The sequence below is a fragment of the Salmo salar genome, chromosome ssa25, assembly GCF_905237065.1.
Source record: "Salmo salar chromosome ssa25, Ssal_v3.1, whole genome shotgun sequence".
NCBI classification, from domain to species: Eukaryota; Metazoa; Chordata; class Actinopteri; order Salmoniformes; family Salmonidae; genus Salmo; species Salmo salar.
In genome coordinates this window covers 37,269,256-37,294,913 of record NC_059466.1, presented here as the reverse complement: position 1 = coordinate 37,294,913, position 25,658 = coordinate 37,269,256, and the positions used below count along the sequence as shown (strand labels likewise).

The window sequence follows — 25,658 nt, the reverse complement described above, 5'->3', positions numbered from 1 at the left end:
TAAAAGTTTTTAAAAAAGGCTTTATTTCTCCTTGTACAATCTGTGAAGACAGAAACACACTGACCTACGGCCAGCCTTACCTACTGAAGCCCTAACCTTTAACCTAAAATTCAACTGGTCCAGGTTCAGTGTTCAGGACAGGGATTGACCGGACTAATGTGCTCCACTGACTACAAACATGACTAATCAAACACAGATGCAGTACACTCGTAGGGACAGTCGTACAGACATAGCTAGCCGCACACAGATACTCTCTTTAGGACAGCCATAAAAAGACAGATACAGACATCTACTCGCACAAAGATACTAATGAAAGCCATTACATACGTGAAGACAGTCAATCTCTAAGAAATAGAGACAGCAATTCAGACACACATACTAGAATGAGGCGTTTCTGTAAATATTAACTTCTGCAATGCTGATTGGTCCCTAGTGATAATGTTATCTTGCCGTACCGTCTTTGTTGTTTCTGTAAATATTAACTTCTGCATGCCGATTGGTCACTAGTGATAATGTTCTCTCGCCGTAGCGTCTTTGTCAGGATCCGTACCTGACGCGGTAACCTAGACTACTCCAGTGTGAGTTTGGCTAGAGTGGATCATCTTCCTCTAGCACACAGAAGTCCTACAACCTCTGGATTCTCTGGGAATTTACAGACGGTGGCCATGATGATAAATGATGCATAATAATAAAACACAAGGCAATGTTTAGTCTCACTGACATATTGTAGAGACAGCCCTTCTGTTGGACAGCTCCTCTAGGATCACCATGAGGGCAGATTCTTCCTCTTCAAGTAACTGGTCCTAGTCTGGCAGTGTGTGAATCCAATCGGGCAAATACAAATGGCACCTAAACGTTATGCAGAGGTCCTTTTTGACTGTCACGTGAGGCAAGGTGACCATGACAACAGTGTAACCATGAAAACAGTACAACCATAATTATTTGAAGCTGATTCGTCACCGCTTTCCATAGTGTTTTTTTTGTGAGTCATTTTCAGCAGGAATTATAAAAGAAATAAATAAAAAATTATTTTTCAGAAACTTCAACAGGTTTTTGGCATGGATTTCACTCTAGCTTTATGTATAAGGTGATTGGTTAAACTCAAACATTTCCACAGGTCTGATTTTGTGAACTAACTGAAAGCTGAAATAGTACAAGCCTCCAATCAAAGCGTACCGTAGTAAACTGAGTAAGCTCCTCTTTAGACAGGAGACCTTTATGCAGAGAACACTTCAGTGGTAGAAACATTGACTTTCTATAGAAGGCAACCACTTCAGAGAACCTATTGTTTGGAGAATTGTTTCACTTTTAGATTGACACGAAAGGAACTAAAATATATATATACTCAGTTTGACAAAACATCAAATTAAGAGACACACAGAGGGGACTTAGCCTGGCTGAAACAGTAGTGAGCTCTCCTCTTTCCGTTCTCTCGCTCTCATGTAGACATTCATCTTTATGGTTTCAGTGATAGGACTGGTATGGTACTATGCTAGCACTCTCCGGCCATGCACGTACAGGTAGACACTCACATATAGACTCCTCTGTAGACACACTCACATACAGACATCTAACTTGAAGGTAATGTTCTTTACAGTTTAATTCACACTCCCTCTCTCCATCATCCCCCTCTGTCAATGGGGGGTGTGGTTTATGGTTATGGCCTTGTCAATCAAAGTACTCACGCCACCTCTTCAGCTCTACCCCACTGGCTTCTGAGAGCTGCTCTGAGGCACCTGGTAGGCTAAATCCTTAGTGGGTGTTGCCTGTCCTGTACTCTTGGGCGTGTCATACATTGACCTCCCAGATTGCCCGCTGTCTGTTCGCGTGAGAAGGGAGGCAGGGCCACGGCCCATGAAGCTGGAGACTGTGGTTGGCTGGTTCAGTGTGGAGCTCCCTGATAGGTGGCTTGCAATGTCAATCATAATGGGCGTGGCATACTCTGCACCGGAGGCGGGCAGGGGTTCAGCGTAGGCATGGTAGATGTCTGTTGCCATGGGAGCGTCGTAGCGGTTAGGGTCCGTGTAGCCGGGGTCAGAACCTTCCTCTGGCTTGAAAGTTGACCTCTGACCTAGTGATGTCACGACACCGCTGACCAGGGGCTGGGCATACTCTAATGGAAAAGATGGAGAGGGTGTGTTAAACACACAGTTCACACTGTGTGGCCGTGTCTGAATAACCATAACTGCGATCTAAATAGTATGCATTTTAAGTATTCAAAAATAGAAAGGTTTATAGTATGACATTTCAAGGATGCTTTAAATGCCAGGATGTTATACTAATTTTGGATTTTCTTCTAGGAGAATTCAGTGTGGACTTTTGAGGAAGAGAATAGTCTTTCCAGACTCATGTGTGTCTGACAACAGCTGATAAGTTGACAAGGGGACGTTCTGTACCCAAATCAACACAATTGTGCATTAGATTACACATTCTCAGGAGCCTAGTATGTTGATATGTTGTTTACTGTGTTCCTTTTTCATAAACAGAATGTTCTAAGTAGTATATAGTACAATTATTACACAGTATAGCGGTGTTTGATACCCATACTAACATACTGTCTACAACATACTTAATGAGTATATACTACATATTATATACTATTAGAACATTTTAGTATACTGTAAACGAACGGTATCATTTCAGTTGACCATACTAGAGGTAAGCCTGTCTACCGGAAGTTGATGCTATTGCTAGCTTGTTAGCATAACAAATTACTATCTCGACATTTTATGACTTGGGGTGTGTTCGTAAATTCAATCTGGAGTCCCAGAGTGCGCTCTGAGCGTTCGTAAATTCACAGCGTTGTCAGATCGTAAATTCAAAGTTTCTCTCTTGGAGTGTTCAGAGAGAACAGTGGACGCTCTGACCGAGGAGCAGGGTTGATCCGAGCGTCCAGACCGAGGAGCAGGGTTGATCCGAGCGTCCAGACCGAGGAGCAGGGTTGATCCGAGCGTCCAGACCGAGGAGCAGGGTTGATCCGAGCGTCCAGACCGAGGAGCAGGGTTGATCTGAGCGTCCAGACCGAGGAGCAGGGTTGATCCGAGCTTTCAGACCGAGGAGCAGGGTTGAGCCGAGCGTCCTGACCGAGGAGCAGGGTTGATCCGAGCGTTCTGACCATCACAACGGCAGTCAAGCACACACGCTAACTGGCTAGCTACTTCCAGACACATAATGAGAGAATACCTCACTCTGACCATATTACTCGCCCTGGCAGAGCTGATTAGGCAGTTTTCATGTTATCCAGAGCGTTGGTGACTGTAACTGTGCTGCTGGCAACAATTTAATTACGCTTTTCCCCCGACGTTTACTGACACTGGCCACATTCAACTGGTGTTGAGCGTTTGTAAATTCATCAGTTATTCTGCGCTCAGACAAGAGTCTCTGAAATCGGAGTAGATAGCCAGAGCAAATGTATGTCCATTGAACGCACAATGACTATACCACTTCGCTAAGAATGACGTGAATAATAAAGTCAAACATTGGGTAGTTAGCTGGATAGCATATAGTTAATATACTGGCAAGTTTGATGTATTAGTAGCCAACTAACATTAGGTATCTAGCTAACATTAGGTATCTAGCTAACATAGGTATCTACTGCTGTCGTGATATGTGGTTTGTAATGGTAGCGTAGCCAACAAATTGTCAGCCAACATAACATGTAGCGTAACTTATTTGAAAAGTCATAACTTTATTACATTGCTCAACATTTGCCATAATTAGTTCAAGCAATGAATTTGTATCCGCTCGTCGGACTTCGGCAGCATATTTTCTGAAAACGTTGTGAAGCCAGGGCCATTTTCTGAAGAATTGCATTATGGGCCCTAAAAGCATGGCAATCGTGTCCACTGCTTGTATACCTCGTAGGTAGTATGACATCCAGGTACTGTTGGCATACTAACTATATCCATACTATGACTAATAAGCATACTACAGACTCAATTTACATCACAAATAGTATGGTTAGTGCGTTTAGTATGAGTATTCGAACACAGCTTATGTCTTTTTAGTAAGTAGTAGGCAAGACATTTGGGACAAGGCCTGTGTGTGTACCTGCGGGTTCGGCCCGTAGTCTGGGGGTGTTCCCTCTCACTCTGAGCCGGCCCACCTCACTGCTGCTGTAGCGGACTGACTCCTCCCCCTCCGCCATCTTGGACGGCAGGAACTGCTTCATACTCTTCCACCAGTCTGGACAGAGACACACACGCAATAAACATCTAAACACACACACACACACACACACACTGAGAGCGTTGTGTTTACCTGTACGGTCCCAGTGAGACAGGTCATAAGCTCCCTCTGAACTATTCTTCCTGAGGAGAAAGACAAAACAGAAAGAAATGTAACATACTGACCACACCGCTAGCATTGCAAAATAAATGTACATTGTTAACGCGCTGAAAGTCTCGCCTCTCCCATCTCCTCATTGGTTTTTAGGAGCATATACCCACGTGGGTGATTGAAAGATGAATTGAGGTCCACAATCCAGTCCAGTTGGTGATGATAATGCACCTTAAAGTTGGTTGCCAACAACCATATAAAGTCCACAGAAGAAGACTGAAGGAGGAGGGATTACTAGAAACTAACTAGGCTTCCCCTTTTATCTGTGGATTAATTGTTGGAGTAGAGAACACACAATTGTGTGAATCAAAATGGGTCAAAATTATACAAAGACCCAGAAAAAAAGACTGTGCATTTCAGGAAAAATAACAACCCAAATGTTTATCTCAGGACAAATTAGCTAGCAACAGCATGTGTTTGACCTGACCTCAAATTAATATAGTTGGTTCAAAGTTTGTTTTCACACATCAACCTGCGTGTCCTGATCGTGTCTAGTGTGGATGGACAAGATCAACATAATGGTGCATGCGCATGCCCGGCCTAGTCAGAACGGAAGTGTTCTAGTTTGTTGGGAGCTACTGAGTGGATATCTGTTTAGTTGTTACTAGTTATAGTTCATCCTCACCTGTTCTTCCAGTGCCAGGCACAGACCATGGTCAAGATGAGGGCGGTCAGAATCATGACCAACACCGGCACCAACACCGTTGCCAACGCCACGTCTACGACCACAACACGACCAGTGTGAACCAACCACAATCAACAACACATCAACTAGACACGGACTCTTTTCCCTCTCTCCTCTCGCTCACCGTTGATGGTGCATGGTGGCATGGTGGTGTTTCTGATGTCAGGGGTGTGGGTGGTCCGGCCGTACATTGGGGGGGTGTCTGTGGCCACTGAGCGAGGGGGAGGCCGAGGGGGGTGGTATGTCCGGGGCCTCGCTGTCCAATGGAAGAAGAGACAGAACAGTTAGGATCACATGACTCCAATAGAGTAGACTCATCTTTGTTTTTCATTTTGCAGCACGTAGTAAAATACAATGAACACATGACAATAAATATAAGTTCCTACCAATGATCCTGCTACTTGGTTTAACAATGTTACCCAGCCTGTTCTTACGCTTTAAGTTTATATTGCCAAAACAGCAAATCATATTGAATGTTCAAATGGATTATATATATATATTATCTGTAAAAGATAGTCATCAGCGTCCAATCCACCCTGAAACAGTTTCCTCAGGAAGAACAGGCTCTTATTTCACTTTGTACAGATCGCATCCACATTGGCCTCAATAGGATCCCTCAACTCCAATAGCTAGGTTGCCATCTAATGACGACGGTGCATAAAGATGTCGGAATTCAGATATGACGTCATTGTTTTAGCACTATCCACAGAGTTTTAAACTACAGCGCGCAACATGTTTCAATGCACTGTTAATCAGCACAATCAAATGTTGGGTTTTTTCAAATTGCTGGCGTCTTAGAGCTAAAATTGAGATCATGTATACTGTGCTAATGACGATTTAAAAAACATTAACGAAGAGCAATGTACAATACGGCGAACTTAGCAAACAAGGTATTTGTGGTAAGTACATGGGGGCTGCCATCTTTATGCACCTCTCCGCTATTGGCGACAGATTTATATGAGAATATTCGAAAAGAAAATATGCGCATTTTCCCACCAGTGGTGTTTCCATCAAACTGACTTGTTGCAGATAAAAATCAGTGAGTGATGATGTAGCACACACTTCAGTTTACATGTACTGATTAAAAATGTAAAGTTCGATGTGTTTCCATCGCATTTTCAACTTTACCGAGAGTTAGACTGTTGCGTTAAATAACAAAATGTACCTACTCAGGTTTTGGCACATGCACTCTAGCCAACAGATACAGTGTGGGTAGGCTGTGAGGGTAGGCTAGTCTACATGATTCGATTATTATGGATAAGAGCAAGAATATTCGTATTTGTCAAACAGCAGTCAAGCTTCGATCATCATGTCACCAGAATCAGACCCTAGATATTTATTGGAAAAGAGCATGAAGATCACCACCCTGTGAAGTTCATCATGAGTTATTTCATCTGTAGCCTAATAAACTGCATGGTTTCCTGAGTCGTAGTGGGAGGACCACACACCATGTCATCGCGTGACTTCAATATGATTATTATATCAATATTTGCACATCAAGGCATTTCCACCACCATTTCGGTAGTGAATACTCATGGAGAAAAAGGTGTAGATTCACGTGCAGAGCGCGGCAGGTGTTTATTGCGCCTTCGCAGAAGGCAGGAATCACGGTCACAGGCAGGCAGTGGTCATACACAGGCAGGCAAACAGGCAGGTGAATCAAAACTAGAACTCAAGGCTATAACTGGTTCTCACAAACGAGCTAGAAAAAGGCTTAGTAGAGTCAAAACGAACAATACCTCACAAAGACAAAAGAATGAACGGAACTAAATAAAGAGCTGATGAGACCAGGTGAGAAACTATCACAGGTGAAATCAAATAACAAAAATGAAAGACAGGGCTACGTCAAGAACACAAAGAAACAGGGCTACGTCAAGAACACAAAGAAACAGGGCTACGTTCAAGAACACAAAGAAACAGGGCTACGTCCAGAACACAAAGAAACAGGGCTACGTTCCAGAACACAAAGAAACAGGGCTACGTTCAAGAACACAAAGAAACAGGGCTACGTCAAGAACACAAAGAAACAGGGCTACGTTCCAGAACACAAAGAAACAGGGCTACGTTCAAGAACACAAAGAAACAGGGCTACGTCAAGAACACAAAGAAACAGGGCTACGTTCCAGAACACAAAGAAACAGGGCTACGTTCCAGAACACAAAGAAACAGGGCTACGTTCCAGAACACAAAGAAACAGGGCTACGTTCCAGAACACAAAGAAACAGGGCTACGTCAAGAACACAAAGAAACAGGGCTACGTCAAGAACACAAAGAAACAGGGCTACGTCCAAGAACACAAAGAAACAGGGCTACGTCAAGAACACAAAGAAACAGGGCTACGTTCCAGAACACAAAGAAACAGGGCTACGTTCCAGAACACAAAGAAACAGGGCTACGTTCCAGAACACAAAGAAACAGGGCTACGTTCCAGAACACAAAGAAACAGGGCTACGTTCCAGAACACAAAGAAACAGGGCTACGTTCAAGAACACAAAGAAACAGGGCTACGTTCCAGAACACAAAGAAACAGGGCTACGTTCCAGAACACAAAGAAACAGGGCTACGTTCCAGAACACAAAGAAACAGGGCTACGTTCCAGAACACAAAGAAACAGGGCTACGTTCCAGAACACAAAGAAACAGGGCTACGTTCAAGAACACAAAGAAACAGGGCTACGTTCCAGAACACAAAGAAACAGGGCTACGTTCCAGAACACAAAGAAACAGGGCTACGTTCCAGAACACAAAGAAACAGGGCTACGTTCAAGAACACAAAGAAACAGGGCTACGTTCCAGAACACAAAGAAACAGGGCTACGTTCAAGAACACAAAGAAACAGGGCTACGTCCAAGAACACAAAGAAACAGGGCTACGTCAAGAACACAAAGAAACAGGGCTACGTCAAGAACACAAAGAAACAGGGCTACGTTCCAGAACACAAAGAAACAGGGCTACGTTCCAGAACACAAAGAAACAGGGCTACGTTCCAGAACACAAAGAAACAGGGCTACGTCAAGAACACAAAGAAACAGGGCTACGTTCAAGAACACAAAGAAACAGGGCTACGTTCAAGAACACAAAGAAACAGGGCTACGTTCAAGAACACAAAGAAACAGGGCTACGTTCAAGAACACAAAGAAACAGGGCTACGTTCCAGAACACAAAGAAACAGGGCTACGTTCCAGAACACAAAGAAACAGGGCTACGTTCCAGAACACAAAGAAACAGGGCTACGTTCAAGAACACAAAGAAACAGGGCTACGTTCAAGAACACAAAGAAACAGGGCTACGTTCAAGAACACAAAGAAACAGGGCTACGTTCAAGAACACAAAGAAACAGGGCTACGTTCAAGAACACAAAGAAACAGGGCTACGTTCCAGAACACAAAGAAACAGGGCTACGTTCAAGAACACAAAGAAACAGGGCTACGTTCCAGAACACAAAGAAACAGGGCTACGTCCAAGAACACAAAGAAACAGGGCTACGTTCCAGAACACAAAGAAACAGGGCTACGTTCCAGAACACAAAGAAACAGGGCTACGTTCAAGAACACAAAGAAACAGGGCTACGTTCTAGAACACAAAGAAACAGGGCTACGTTCTAGAACACAAAGAAACAGGGCTACGTTCAAGAACACAAAGAAACAGGGCTACGTCAAGAACACAAAAAAACAGGGCTACGTTCAAGAACACAAAAAAACAGAACACAAGGTTGACTAAGAAAATAAATACACAACCTTACAATTTCTCACAATTATTTTACCAACACAAAAATATCCCACCATGTCGAATGAACAAATTAACATTTATAAAATTGTACCAAAACTTCCTGCTCCTATCACAGCTCCTGTGAATTTTTTCATACGGTATGACCTTACTCGCATAAAAACTGGATGGAAACGTGGTTAGTGACACACAATGATAAAATTATTGAAATTCACTAATTGGCTACAAAGTCAAAACTGCATGTGATTGGCTGGTTTGGTTACCTTGATGGAACTGGCATCCGAGCAGCTCAAACTTGAGGGCAATTCGCTGGTGCCACTGGGTGGGGCTTATCCTCACATACCGCGCCTCGATTGGTGGGATGAAGTTATTGCGCACCTCCTGGAGATAATTGGTGTTCCCTTTAAAAATCTATCAGGAAACAGAAACAGACTTCTGTAGCAATAGCTAAAGGGGTTCCTAATAATATATTACACTTAAGCTATGTTTCCAAATTATATCGCATGTTATCTTGCCTGTGCCTACTGCCAATAGGTCTACTGTATTGTACATTTTATGTATGGTGTATAACAAATGTTTGATTGCTGCCTTCTTACAAGTCTCTTGTAAAATAGATTTTCACTAGTATAAGTAAGGATAAAAAGCCCTGATTACAGAGCCTGACTAGCACAAGCACTCAAATCTCCATCCATCTTTAATGAGCTGCTGTCTTGACCGAGTCTGACTGACCACAGCACTTAACAACCAGTCAGCACTCATGTTTCCTGCCATAAACAACCACAATCAATTACTGATGCCATAGAAACCAACGACTCCATCTTGCACTCCCGTATTTTTGTCTAAAGAGGCTCTCTCTATCCTTAAAGGTCATGAACAGCCAAAATCATGTTTTCCATGAAATTTGATGATATTTGAAGGAAACAGGATCAAAATATGATGACCAAAGTATGAAAAATGACTTGCTTCTACAATGATACAGTTTGATCAAAGTTACTGGTCCTCTCCCCCATGTCAACACTTGGATTAATGATTAAGGGGACAACTTAAACTCTCATTTTAATACAGCAAAGGTAACATGATATTCTCTAACCTCATTTAAATAAGTACAGCCTTGTAACCAACATTGGAGAAGGCGTTTGCAGAGGGGCGTGGTTTATATAGCTAGATAGCTACTCTACTGGTGCTAAAATACTTAAATGTTTCCCCTTTCATCCGTGTCTGGTGTTGGCTAGTTACTGGCTAGCTAGGTCTTCGTCCGTGTCTGGTTTTAGCTAGTTACTGGCTAGCTAGGTCTTCGTCCGTGTCTGGTTTTAGCTAGTTACTGGCTAGCTAGGTCTTCATCTGTGTCTGGTGTTAGCTAGTTACTGGCTAGCTAGGTCTTCATCTGTGTCTGGTGTTAGCTAGTTACTGGCTAGCTAGGTCTTCGTCCGTGTCTGGTTTTAGCTAGTTACTGGCTAGCTAGGTCTTCGTCCGTGTCTGGTTTTAGCTAGTTACTGGCTAGCTAGGTCTTCATCTGTGTCTGGTGTTAGCTAGTTACTGGCTAGCTAGGTCTTCATCTGTGTCTGGTGTTAGCTAGTTACTGGCTAGCTAGGTCTTCATCTGTGTCTGGTGTTAGCTAGTTACTGGCTAGCTAGGTCTTCAGTCAGCATGGAACAAAAAGGGGGGGGGGGGTCCTTCAAAACTCCCACCCAGTTGTCAACACATCTGTCAGTGCTGCTGTGAACCGCATCAAAAGAGAATAAAAATTACATCATTGATGCAATTTCAATGTTGTTTGAGTTGCTTTGTGTATCACTAAACTAGCTTGAGATGATTTGTTTGCAACACTGCATCCAAGTTGCTTGACATAGGCGTTGCAAAGAGCTGTCAGTCAAGGCCAGCTCATGAATATAAGCTCCCCACCCTGGTAGTTAGCCATGAGGGAAAAAGTACTTTTCAAAATGACTATTCAGGACCTTTAAGGTTATTTATGAGGGACATTTTCATCACCTTGTCCTGGGTAGCATCTGCCTCCCGATAGATGTTCCAGTGCTGTCCGTCATTGCTGTAGAGGACCCGATAGGCTGACACATAGAACTGGTACTCCAGGAGGGAGGAGCCTGTAGTGGTGATGCCTGTGATCCTCTTCTCCTTCTTCAGATCCACCTGTAGCCACTGCTGCTGGTCGCTGTGAGCCGACGCCCAGGGAAGCCCCGCCCCATTTAGGCGGGCCCCAGTTGGGCCCCACTCGCTGGGTTCGCCAATCACGTCACTCCATTCCCACACCGAGGAAGCAAAGAGCTGGGAGTCCCTAACAACACCCGACTCTAGACCTAGTGTCCCATAGCAACCTGAGAGAGAGAGAAACTGTGAGTCTGTATTAAAGTGGGAGGACACGTGGCTGTTTTGGATATTGTAGAAGTGATTGTGGTGGCAGGTGTAGTTGAAACAGATACAGAAGCATGTGGCTATGGTGGTTCTGGTATCATGGTCTGTTTTTGTATATTGTAGCTGATTGAACTCACCACTCGTCTTGAAAGTGAAGAGGCTGTTGGACAAGGGACCACTGGAGAGAGAGAGACATAATGACTGCGAGAGATGAAAAGGGAAGAGAAAGCAGATGTATTCTCCCAGACAGACAGGAGTACTTACACAGTGGAGGAGACATTGTTAGCCAGCGAGCCATCGTAGTGAGGGATGCCCTTACTGTTGACCACACTGATCTGACCGCCAACAGAGTTAGACACCACACCTGCATGGATGGCTGCTAGACACACTGGAGACGACTGAGGGAGGGGAAGGAGATAATGATTATGATCCATTCATGACTGTTTGGAAAATGTACATTTGGATGTATGACCATCTTCATAAAATGACTGCTGTGTCAATTGAATCCCTGCTGTTGCAGAGAAGGGGTTAGAACAGGAAGAGAGAGATGATCATGAGGGGTAGATACGAGAGTGACAGAGGTAGAGAGAAAGGAGAGAGAAGGATGGACAGAGAGGAAGGGAGCAGTGTGTCAGTGGTTGTGATTATTTTACTGTCAGCTGAGAGGCCATATACCCCAGTGAGGGACAGTGTGTTTTAGTGAGATAGATCACAGAGGACAGCTCTCAGCCCACAGCCCCACAGATAACAGGAGATAAGTCAGCATGACAATGTCACTTCCTGGCAGGGGGAACACTGCATGAAGAAAAGAACGCTGATCCAAGGTCTGTTTCAACTCTTTAGAAATGCTTCCTTCCTTCCGTCAATTAATCTTATATTAAAATCACTGAAAAAAGTTGTATTGTTGAAACTCTTTCCTTATTTCCCTTTAGTAAACCCTTAGCATTCCAGTAACTGACTCAGTAATTTACTGACATCATAAAATGGATCCATTCATGCATATATTAGCAAAACACACACACGCAAACTAGTGAACACACACTTAGTGAGACCAGTTCCCAGCAGTGGGCAGCTAGCTGGGTGAGTGAAGTGGGATGGTTTTATACACACACACACACACACACACACACACACACACACACACACACACACACACACACACACACACAGACTTTAACCACATAGTTGAGGCACCCACAAGTACTGAACACTTGCCCTCTCAGCTCTAAAACATCCCAGTAAGATACACCACATCAAAAGCAGCCCCCCACCAAACCACTTACACAAACACACTGCACTAAACCACCCCACCCAGCCACTCGGAGCACAGACCACTTACACAAACACACTGCACTAAACCACCCCACCCAGCCACTCGGTGCACAGACCACTTACACAAACACACTGCACTAAACCACCCCACCCAGCCACTCGGAGCACAGACCACTAACAAACACACTGCACTAAACCACCCCACCCAGCCACTCGGAGCACAGACCACTAACACAAACACACTGCACTAAACCACCCCACCCAGCCACTCGGAGCACAGACCACTTACACAAACACACTGCACTAAACCACCCCACCCAGCCACTCGGAGCACAGACCACTTACACAAACACACTGCACTAAACCACCCCACCCAGCCACTCGGAGCACAGACCACTTACACAAACACACTGCACTAAACCACCCCACCCAGCCACTCGGAGCACAGACCACTAACAAACACACTGCACTAAACCACCCCACCCAGCCACTCGGAGCACAGACCACTAACAAACACACTGCACTAAACCACCCCACCCAGCCACTCGGAGCACAGACCACTTACACAAACACACTGCACTAAACCACCCCACCCAGCCACTCGGAGCACAGACCACTAACAAACACACTGCACTAAACCACCCCACCCAGCCACTCGGAGCACAGACCACTTACACAAACACACTGCACTAAACCACCCCACCCAGCCACTCGGAGCACAGACCACTAACAAACACACTGCACTAAACCACCCCACCCAGCCACTCGGAGCACAGACCACTAACACAAACACACTGCACTAAACCACCCCACCCAGCCACTCGGAGCACAGACCACTAACACAAACACACTGCACTAAACCACCCCACCCAGCCACTCGGAGCACAGACCACTAACACAAACACACTGCACTAAACCACCCCACCCAGCCACTCGGAGCACAGACCACTAACAAACACACTGCACTAAACCACCCCACCCAGCCACTCGGAGCACAGACCACTAACACAAACACACTGCACTAAACCACCCCACCCAGCCACTCGGAGCACAGACCACTTACACAAACACACTGCACTAAACCACCCCACCCAGCCACTCGGAGCACAGACCACTAACACAAACACACTGCACTAAACCACCCCACCCAGCCACTCGGTGCACAGACCACTTACACAAACACACTGCACTAAACCACCCCACCCAGCCACTCGGAGCACAGACCACTAACAAACACACTGCACTAAACCACCCCACCCAGCCACTCGGTGCACAGACCACTTACACAAACACACTGCACTAAACCACCCCACCCAGCCACTCGGAGCACAGACCACTAACAAACACACTGCACTAAACCACCCCACCCAGCCACTCGGTGCACAGACCACTTACACAAACACACTGCACTAAACCACCCCACCCAGCCACTCGGTGCACAGACCACTAACACACTGCACTAAACCACCCCACCCAGCCACTCGGTGCACAGACCACTTACACAAACACACTGCACTAAACCACCCCACCCAGCCACTCGGTGCACAGACCACTTACACAAACACACTGCACTAAACCACCCCACCCAGCCACTCGGAGCACAGACCACTTACACAAACACACTGCACTAAACCACCCCACCCAGCCACTCGGAGCACAGACCACTAACAAACACACTGCACTAAACCACCCCACCCAGCCACTCGGAGCACAGACCACTAACAAACACACTGCACTAAACCACCCCACCCAGCCACTCGGAGCACAGACCACTAACAAACACACTGCACTAAACCACCCCACCCAGCCACTCGGTGCACAGACCACTTACACAAACACACTGCACTAAACCACCCCACCCAGCCACTCGGAGCACAGACCACTAACAAACACACTGCACTAAACCACCCCACCCAGCCACTCGGAGCACAGACCACTAACAAACACACTGCACTAAACCACCCCACCCAGCCACTCGGAGCACAGACCACTTACACAAACACACTGCACTAAACCACCCCACCCAGCCACTCGGAGCACAGACCACTTACACAAACACACTGCACTAAACCACCCCACCCGGCCACTCGGAGCACAGACCACTAACACAAACACACTGCACTAAACCACCCCACCCAGCCACTCGGAGCACAGACCACTAACAAACACACTGCACTAAACCACCCCACCCAGCCACTCGGAGCACAGACCACTAACAAACACACTGCACTAAACCACCCCACCCAGCCACTCGGAGCACAGACCACTAACAAACACACTGCACTAAACCACCCCACCCAGCCACTCGGAGCACAGACCACTTACACAAACACACTGCACTAAACCACCCCACCCAGCCACTCGGTGCACAGACCACTAACAAACACACTGCACTAAACCACCCCACCCAGCCACTCGGAGCACAGACCACTTACACAAACACACTGCACTAAACCACCCCACCCAGCCACTCGGTGCACAGACCACTAACAAACACACTGCACTAAACCACCCCACCCAGCCACTCGGAGCACAGACCACTAACAAACACACTGCACTAAACCACCCCACCCAGCCACTCGGAGCACAGACCACTTACACAAACACACTGCACTAAACCACCCCACCCAGCCACTCGGAGCACAGACCACTTACACAAACACACTGCACTAAACCACCCCACCCAGCCACTCGGTGCACAGACCACTAACAAACACACTGCACTAAACCACCCCACCCAGCCACTCGGAGCACAGACCACTAACAAACACACTGCACTAAACCACCCCACCCAGCCACTCGGAGCACAGACCACTAACACAAACACACTGCACTAAACCACCCCACCCAGCCACTCGGTGCACAGACCACTTACACAAACACACTGCACTAAACCACCCCACCCAGCCACTCGGTGCACAGACCACTAACAAACACACTGCACTAAACCACCCCACCCAGCCACTCGGAGCACAGACCACTTACACAAACACACTGCACTAAACCACCCCACCCAGCCACTCGGAGCACAGACCACTAACACAAACACACTGCACTAAACCACCCCACCCAGCCACTCGGAGCACAGACCACTTACACAAACACACTGCACTAAACCACCCCACCCAGCCACTCGGAGCACAGACCACTAACAAACACACTGCACTAAACCACCCCACCCAGCCACTCGGTGCACAGACCACTTACACAAACACACTGCACTAAACCACCCCACCCAGCCACTCGGTGCACAGACCACTAACACAAACACACTGCACTAAACCACCCCACCCAGCCACTCGGTGCACAGACCACTTACACAAACACACTGCACTAAACCACCCCACCCAGCCACTCGGTGCACAGACCACTTACACAAACACACTGCACTAAACCACCCCACCCAGCCACTCGGAGCACAGACCACTAACAAACACACTGCACTAAACCACCCCACCCAGCCACTCGGAGCACAGACCACTAACACAAACACACTGCACTAAACCACCCCACCCAGCCACTCGGAGCACAGACCACTTACACAAACACACTGCACTAAACCACCCCACCCAGCCACTCGGAGCACAGACCACTTACACAAACACACTGCACTAAACCACCCCACCCAGCCACTCGGAGCACAGACCACTAACACAAACACACTGCACTAAACCACCCCACCCAGCCACTCGGAGCACAGACCACTTACACAAACACACTGCACTAAACCACCCCACCCAGCCACTCGGAGCACAGACCACTTACACAAACACACTGCACTAAACCACCCCACCCAGCCACTCGGAGCACAGACCACTTACGCAAACACTCACACAATGCATGCACACGCACACACATAAACACAAAAACGCTCCCTCATTACAACACATCACACACCAACCCAAAGGGGTAGAACTAGAGAGAGACACATTCCGACTGAGAAAGTTGACAGAGAGTGTGACCAAGTAAAGGAGAGGTGCAAAGATAGAGGGACTGGGTGTGGTACACTGACCCCCCCGGTGACTTGAGGTGTGATCTAGAGGTCTCCATGGGTCCAAAAAGTTAGACTCGTTCTAAAATGAATCCGTGGCTTTCCCACCCGACCCGACATTACAGACTACAAAAGGAAGCACAGCCGAGAGCCCAGTGACACAAGCCTACCAGACGAGCTAAATCACTTCGAGGCAAGTAACACTGAAACATGCACAAGAGCATCAGCTGTTCCGAATGACTGTGTGATCACTCTCTCCACAGCCGATGTGAGAAAGACCTTTAACCTGTCTGGGCTAGGGGGCGGAACACCTGCTCCAATATCCAATGATAGGCGTGGCGCGAATTACAAATTCCTCAAAAATCCAAAACTTCAATTTTTCAAACATGACTATTTTACACCATTTTAAAGACAAGACTCTCCTTTATCTAACCACACTGTCCGATTTCAAAAAGGCTTTACAGCGAAAGCAAAACATTAGATTATGTCAGCAGAGTACCCAGCCAGAAATAATCAGACACCCATTTTTCAAGCTAGCATATAATGTCACAAAAAACAAAACCACAGCTAAATGCAGCACTAACCTTTGATTATCTTCATCAGATGACACACCTAGGACATCATGTTATACAATACATGCATGTTTTGTTCAATCAAGTTCATATTTATATCAAAAAACAGCTTTTTACATTAGCATGTGACGTTCAGAACTAGCATTCCCACCAAACACTTCCGGTGAATTTACTAAATTACTCACGATAAACGTTCACAAAAAACATAACAATTATTTTAAGAATTATAGATACAGAACTCCTTTATGCAATCGAGGTGTCCGATTTTAAAATAGCTTTTCGGTGAAAGCACATTTTGCAATATTCTGAGTAGATAGCCCAGCCATCACGGCTAGCTATTTTGACACCCACCAAGTTTGACCCTCACCAAACTCCGATTTACTATTAGAAAAGTTTGATTACCTTTCCTGTTCTTCGTCAGAATGCACTCCCAGGACTTCTACTTCAATAACAAATGTTGGTTTGGTTCAAAATAATCCATAGTTCTATCCAAATAGCGGCGTTTTGTTCGTGCGTTCAAGACACTATCCAAGGTTGACGAAGGGTTACGCGTTTCGTGACAAAAAAATTCTAAATATTCCATTACCGTACTTCGAAGCATGTCAACCGCTGTTTAAAATCACTTTTTATGCTATTTTTCTCGTAAAAAAGCGATAATATTCCAACCGGGAGTCGTTGTTTTCGTTCAAAGACGAAAGAATAAAAAAACATGGTGTCGCCTCGTGCACGCGCCTCCAGTCTCTGTTCTCTGATCGACCACTATCTAAATGCGCTAATGTTTTTCAGCCAGGGCCTGCAAAGCCACCATTCAGCTTTTTGCCGCCTTCTGCGAGCCGTAGGAAGTGTCACGTTACAGCAGAGATCCTCAGTATTGGATAGAGATGATCAAGAAGGCCAAGAAATGGTCAGAGGGCGCTTCCTGTTTGGAATCTTCTCAGGTTTTGCCCTGCCAAATGAGTTCTGTTATACTCACAGACACCATTCAAACAGTTTTAGAAACTTTAGAGTGTTTTCTATCCAAAGCTAATAATTATATGCATATTCTAGTTTCTGAGCAGGAGTAATAATCAGATTAAATCGGGTACGTTTTTTATCCGGCCGTGAAAATACTGCCCCCTATCCATAACAGGTTAAACAGGTTACTACTCTAGCCCAGAAACTAGAATATCCATATTATTAGTAGATTTGGATAGAAAACACTCTGAAGTTTCTAAAACTGTTTGAATGGTGTCTGAGTATAACTCAACTCATATGGCAGGCAAAAACCTGAGAAAAAGTCAACCAGGAAGTGGAGGATCTGAGAATTGTAGTTCTTTCTAGTCCCTTTCGAAACTACAGTATCCGTGGGGTTACGTTGCACTTCCTAAGGCTTCCATTGGCTGTCTAAAGCCTTCAGAAAGTGATTTGAGCCTTCTGTCACTGGGCAGAGTATTGGAGCTCAGTTACTGAGTGGTCTGCCTGGCAACAAAGGGATTGGATATGCGGGGTTACGCGAGCACGCCGTTCCTTCTTTTTCTCCTTGAATGAATACGCTATTGTCCGGTTGGAATATTATCGCAATGTTACGTTAAAAATACCATAAATATTGATTGTAAACAGCGTTTGACATGCTTCTAAGTACGGTAATGGAACATTTTGACTTTGTCTCTGGTTCCGCGCTCACGCGTTATACCTTTGGATAAGTGATCTGTACGCTCGAACTTCTTGTGGAAGTAGCAGTCCTGGGAGTGCATTCTGACGAAGATCAGCAAAGGTAAGAGAATATTTCTAATACTAATTCTGAGTTTAGGTTGCCCCGAACTTGGCGGGTGTCTGAATAGCTCGCCGTGATGGCTGAGCTATGTACTCAGAATATTGAAAAATGTGCTTTCTCCGTAAAGCTATTTTAAAATCTGACACAGCGGTTGCATCCAGGGGTAGTCTATCTATAATTCTTTAAATAATTGTTATATATTTTGTCAACGTTTATGATGAGTATTTTTGTAAATTGATGTGCACATTCACCGGACGTTTTGGTGGGAATACATTTTCTGAACATCACGCGCCAATGTAAAATGCTGTTTTTGGATATAAATATGAACTTTATCGAACAAAACATACATGTATTGTGTTACATAATGTCCTAGGAGTGTCATCTGATGAAGATCGTCAAAGGTTAGTGCTTCATTTAGCTGTGTTTTGGGTTTTATTGACATGTCATTGCTTGGAAAATGGCTGTGTGATTATTTTTGTATGTACTCTCCTAACATAATCTAATGTTTTGCTTTCGCTGTAAAGCCTTTTTGAAATTGGACAATGTGGTTACATCAAGGAGAAGTGTATCTTTAAAATGGTGTAAATAGTTGTATGTTTGAGAAAGTTGAATTATGATATTGTTGTTTTTGAATTTGCCCATAGAAGTTAAACAGGTCAACATTCACAAGGCCGCAGGGCCAGACGGATTACCAGGATGTGTACTCCGAGCATTGGCTGACCAACTGGCAAGTGTCTTCACTGACATTTTCAACCTCTCCCTGTTCGAGTCTGTAAAACCAACATGTTTCAAGAAGACCACCATAGTCCCTGTGCCCAAGAACACCAAGATAACCTGCCTAAATGACTACCGACCCGCAGCACTCACGTCTGTAGCCATGAAGTGCTTTGAAAGGCTGGTCATGGCTCACATCAACACCATTATCCCAGAAACTCTAGACCCACTCCAATTTGCATACTGCCCCAAAAGATCCACAGATGAAGCACTCTATTGCACTCCACACTGCCCTTTCACACCTGGACAAAAAGAACACCTATGTGAGAATGCTATTCATTGACTACAGCTCATTGTTCAACACCATGGTGCCCTCAAAGCTCATCACTATGCTAAGGACCCTGGGACTAAACACCTCCCTCTACAACTGGATCCTGGACTTCCTGACGGGTCACCCCCAGGTGGTAAGGGTAGGTAACAACACATCTGCCACGCTGATCCTTAACACAGGGGCCCCCCCTCGGGGGTGCGTGCTCAGTCCCCTCCTGTACTCCCTGTTCACTCATGACTGCACAGCCAGGCACGACTCCAACACCATCATTAAGTTTGCTGATGACACAACAGTGGTAGGCCTGGTCACTGACAACGACGAGACAGCCTATAGGGAGGAGGTCAGAGACTTGGCCGTGTGGTGCCAGAATAACAACCTCTCCCTCAACGTGATCAAGACAAAGGAGATGATTGAGGGCTACAGGAAAAGGAGGACCGAGCACACCCCCATTCTCATCGACGGGGCTGTAGTGGAGCAGGTTAAGAGCTTCAAGTTCCTTGGCGTCCAAGCACACCAAGACAGTCGTGAAGAGGGCACGACAAAACCTATTCCCCCTCAGGAGACTGAAAAGATTTGGTATGGGTCCTCAGATCCTCAAAAGGTTCGAGAGCATCCTGACGGGTTGCATCACTGCCTGGAATGGCAACTGCTCAGCCTCTGACCGCAAGGCACTACAGAGGGTAGTGCGTACGGCCCAGTACATCACCGGGCCAAGCTTCCTGCCATCCAAGACCTCTATACCAGGCGGTGTCAGAGGAAGGCCCTAAAAATTGTCAAAGGCTCCAGCCACCCAGGTCTTTGTTCCCGCACGGCAAGCGGTACCAGAGCGCCAAGTATAGGTCCAACAGGCTTCTAAACAGCTTCTACCCCCAAGCCATAAGACTCCTGAACATTTAATCAAATGGCTTCCCGGACTATTTGCATTGAACCACCTCCCCCCTTCTATGCTGCTGCTGCTGCTACTACTACTCTCTGTTATTATCGATGCATAGTCACTTTACTAACTACCTACATGTACATATAATCTCAATTACCTCGACTAACCGGTGTCCCCGCAGATTGACTCTGTACCAGTACACCTTGTATATAGCCTCGCTATTGTTATTTTACTGCTGCTCTTTAATTATTTGTTACTTTTATTTCTTACATTTTTTAGGCATTTTCTTAAAACTGCATTGTTGGTTAAGGGCTTGTAAATAAGCATTTCACTGTAAGGTCTACACCTGTTGTAATCGGCGCATGTGACAAATACAATTTGGTTTGATATGGATAAATACATATTCAAAAAGAACGGAGACCCGATCCGAATGGACACGAAGACAGTCAGACCCGTTCTGTGGAAGACTGTGGAAAACAGACCCAAACAGACCCGTGCAGGTTTGGATCCGAGAGACCCATTCAGATCCGCGGGAGTAGAAAGAGATAGAGAGAAAGAAACCTCCAACTGGGTGCTGCCAGCGCCATCAATAAACATACGATATTATCCACAGTTATGTGTCCTTAAAAACGACTAATAACAAATTACAAAATCACTATTCGTTGTGTTTCGATGTGTAGCATATTCAACACTTTATAGTCTGTCTATTGTTTTATTTGTTTTTTTACTTTCCTAAAACAGTAATTGTCTACCTCACGGTTCAGCTGTCAGAGATTTGAGGGCTAAATGCATGCATATATAGGCACAGGCCTAGGTGTCCACTGTAAAATATTAATCTAAAACATATATATTAAAGGAGACAAGCTTAGGCCTAGCCCTAGAGAGACCGAGAGAAAGACAGAGATATGCCGGCGCCATGTTCCCGACATCGACATGGATTTCTGTCAAAGGTGCTTTAACAAAGTACTGAGTAAAGGGTCTGAATACTTATGTAAATATGATAGATACGTTATTTCTTTTTATACATTTGCAAACATTTCTAAAGAACTGTTTTTGCTTCGTGATTATGAGGTATTGTGTGTAGACTGATGAGGGAAAAAACAAACATTTTAGAATAAGGCTAACATAACAAAAAGTCAAGAGGTCTGAATACTTTCCGAATGCATTGTATATCAGACCTGACCAAGATCCGAGAGAGAAGTCAGAATTTAGGACCCGGTCGGGTCCCAGGTCGGATCTCAGAGTTTGGGGCCTGTTGGACCTGTAAAGACCTCTAGTCTGGTCCAATGAGCAACACTCCATGGCAACTAATGTCAGACTGACTCTAGGTGTAATGGTTGTAACCCCTTCCATCTCTGTTTGGCTGAACATGGACAACCAGGGATCCTTTTCTGCCATGTAATCTACAACATCGCCTACACAAGCTCACAAACACACACCACAAGCTCACAAACACCATCAGTCACAAACACACACACCAGTCGGCTCAGCACCCTTCTCCAGCTGGGCTGAATTAGCAGACCGTTCCTTTGGCCAAACAATTAGCTCACCTCCCTACAACCCCTTTCCCTCCCCTGTGCTTTTGAGACACACACACACACACAAAAAAAAAAAAAAACCTTCCCCTCTACCGTGCCTCTGAGTCACCCCTGGGCCTCCCCTCATCAATAACACCCTCACACTCCATCTAGCCCTCCCTCCTTTCCTTCCCAACCCCATGGACCCTCTGACCCACCCAGGTATGAGGTCATCAGTCAGAGACTACCTCAGCCCCCATGACCTCAGACACAGTCGGGGCATTGTGAGGTCATCAGCCTGGGACGTGCCTACATACCGCTGAGAGAGAGGCTCTGTTTACATAGTCATTAATATGAGTGAGTGAGTGAGTGAGTGAGTGAGTGAGTGAGTGAGTGAGTGAGTGAGTGAGTGAGTGAGTGAGTGAGTGAGTGAGTGAGTGAGTGAGTGAGTGAGTGAGTGAGTGAGTGAGTGAGTGAGAGAGTGTGAGAGAGAAAAGATACAGGAAGAAAGTTGGGAAGAGAGAGAGTAAACAGATAGAAAGAGAAAGTGAGAGAGTAAAAGAGATATAGAACAAGAAAGAGAAGGGAGCATGACCATGAAGTGAGTCATGGCTCTGTGGCCAGTTCGTTCCTGTGGGGTAGAGGTAGAGGTGCTGGTGGGTACAGAGGGATCAGCAGGACAGAGAGACAGACTTGGTGAGGGGGGGCAGTGTGAATCATCAGTTAGTTCCTGTGGGGTAGCGGTGGAGGTGCTGTTGGGTACTGAGGGTTCAGCAGGATAGACAGACTTGGTGTGTGTGTGTGGGGGGTGGAAGGGTGGCAGTGTGAATCATCTGGGAACCATGTGCACACCACAATGACTGGGACACGCAGACTGCCACACACACACACACACACACAGACAGACATACACTGGCGCCTGCACACACATGCAGGCCCACAGACACACACTCACACCTGGATGTATGCATGCAAACACACACACACCCTTATCTGTGTAATGTGCATATACTCACATCTCTGTAGCCATGGGGTATGGTCCCAGAGATCTCCCCAACAGAAGTCAGGCATCCTGCTGGACAGTATCTGGTGAACTCTGCCTCAGTGAAGTGGATTCCTTTGTCTAGACAGGTGATCAGATCTACAAAGACATACACACAGATCACATTAACTCAGCTCTCGCTCTGTACTACACCGTGTCTAGGTACACACACACACACACACACACGGACAGACACACATGGACAGACAAGTACGCACGGACACACTAAGGGGATAACATTCTAGACAAATACTGAGGGGGATGACCACAAGGTTAGAAAAGCCATCCATTCACTGAGGGTGACAAATGGAAAACTCCCCTGCCTGACCATGCTAAGGTCTGGTTTGACCACACTGGACCGTGGGGGATATTGTTCATGTCTGGTCAGGTCATGACCACATGATCAAGTAGTGATTCAACCTGATGTGTAACCAAAGCAACTACCAGTCACCAAAGACAGCATTGGCTCTGACGATCATCGGATGTGGCAGGGATTGCAAACTATCATGGATTCAAAGGGAAACCCAGCCGCGAGTTGCCCAGTGATGTGAGCCTACCAGACGAGCTAAATGCCTTCTATGCGCATTGCCTTCTACGCTCGCTTCGAGGCAAGCAACACTGAACCATGCATGAGAGCACCAGCTGTTCCAGACGACTGTGTGAGTCGGACCTTTAAACAGGTTAACATTCACAAGGCCAGGAGGCCAGACGGATTACGAGGACAGGTACTCAGAGCATACGCTGACCAGGTGGAAATTGTTTTCAATTACATTTTCAACCTCTCCCTGACCCAGTCTGTAATATCTACATGTTTCAAGCAGTGCACAAGAACACCAAGGTAACCTGTCTAAATGACTTTTTGCATCGTAGCACTCACATATGCAGCCATGAAATGCTTTGAAAGGCTGGTCATGGCACACATCACCACCATCATCCCAGACACACTCCAATTCGTTTACCGCCCCAACAGATCCACAGATGACGCAATCTCTATTGCACTCCACACTGCCCTATCCTACCTGGACAAGAGGAACACCTATGTGAGAATGTTGTTCATTGACTACAGCTCAGGACCCTGGGACTGAACACATCCCTTTGCAACTGGATCCTGGACTACCTGACGGTCTGTCCCCAGGGGGTGAGGGTAGGCAACAACACAGTCGCCAGGCTGACCCTCAACGGGGTGCGTGCCTAGTCCCTTTCTGTACTCCCTTCTCACCCACGACTGCGTGGCCATGCACTACTCCAACACCATCGTAAGTTTGCTGACGACATGACGGTGGTAGGCCTGATCACCAACAACGATGAGACAGCCTATAAGGAGGAGGTCAGTGACCTGGCAGTGTGGTTCCAGGACCCAACCTCTCCCTCAACGTCAGCAAGACAAAGGAACTGATCTTGGATTACAGGAAATGGCGGGCCGAGCACGCTCTCATCCACATTGACGGGGCTGTAGTGGAGCGGGTCGAGAGGTTCGAGTTCCTCAGTGTCCACATCACTAAGGAATTAACATAGAAGAAGGCACGACAATGCCTCTTCCACCTCAGTAGGCTGAAAATTATTTTGAATCCTGAAAAAGTTATACAGCTGCACCATTGAGAGCATCTTGACTGGCTGCATCACCGCTTGGTATGGCAACTGCCTGGCATCCAAGCACAAGGTGCTACAGAGGGTATTGCATACGGCCCAGTAGATCACTGGGGCCGAGCTCCCTGTCATTCAGGACCTTTATAGACTGTTCTCACTGCTACTGCACAGCAAGCTGTACCGATACACTAAGTCTGGGACCAATAGGACCATGAACAGCTCCTACCCCAAGCCATAAGACTGCTAAATAGTTAGTTAAATAGTTGAGCAAATATATACCCAGACTATCTGCAATGACCCCCCTTCGCACTAACTCTTAACTCATCACATACACTGCTGCTTATTATCTATCCTGTTGCCTAGTCACTTTACCCCTACCTATATGTAATTATCTACAGTGCCTTGCAAAAGTATTCATCCCCCTTGGCGTTTTTCCTATTTTGTTGCAATACAACCTGTAATTTAAAATCATTTTATTTGGATTTCATGTAATGGACATACACAAAATAGTCCAAATTGGTGAAGTGAAACCAAAAAAATTAAAAACAGAAGTGGTGCGTGCATATGTATTCACCCCCTTTGCTATGAAGGCCCTAAATAAGATCTGGTGCAACCAATTACCTTCAGAAGTAACATAATTAGTTAAATAAAGTCCACCTGTGTGCAATCCAAATAGGTCAGGGACAAAGTTGTGGAGAAGTACAGATCAGGGTGGGTTATAAAAAATATCAGAAACTTTGAACATCCCACAGAGCACCATGAAATCCATTATAATTTTTTTTTTAAGAATATGGCACCACATCAAACCTGCCAAGAGAGGGCCGCCCACCAAAACTCATGGACCAGGCAAGGAGGGCATTAATCAGAGAGGCAACAAAAGAGACCAA

The 25,658-nt window shown here is 46.0% G+C and overlaps 1 protein-coding gene across 2 annotated transcripts in view; it reads right to left on the bottom strand.

The window, feature by feature from the left end:
• The window catches only part of LOC106586701 (discoidin, CUB and LCCL domain-containing protein 2), a 41,203-nt gene continuing 15,545 nt past the window's right edge, over positions 1-25,658 (bottom strand). The window contains exons 4-13 of one of the 2 annotated variants that reach the window (XM_014174247.1): positions 23,159-23,283; positions 11,380-11,513; positions 11,253-11,293; positions 10,738-11,078; positions 9,012-9,159; positions 5,148-5,279; positions 4,964-5,057; positions 4,261-4,310; positions 4,051-4,185; positions 1-2,113 (exon numbers count right to left, since the gene is read on the bottom strand). In XM_014174247.1, coding sequence (XP_014029722.1) covers positions 1,701-2,113; positions 4,051-4,185; positions 4,261-4,310; positions 4,964-5,057; positions 5,148-5,279; positions 9,012-9,159; positions 10,738-11,078; positions 11,253-11,293; positions 11,380-11,513; positions 23,159-23,283 — 1,613 coding nt within the window. In that variant the 3' untranslated portion in view covers positions 1-1,700. Of the gene's footprint in view, positions 2,114-4,050; positions 4,311-4,963; positions 5,058-5,147; positions 5,280-9,011; positions 9,160-10,737; positions 11,079-11,252; positions 11,294-11,379; positions 11,514-23,158; positions 23,284-25,658 lie in introns of both variants that reach the window. The other variant, XM_045707368.1, reaches the window with a different exon arrangement.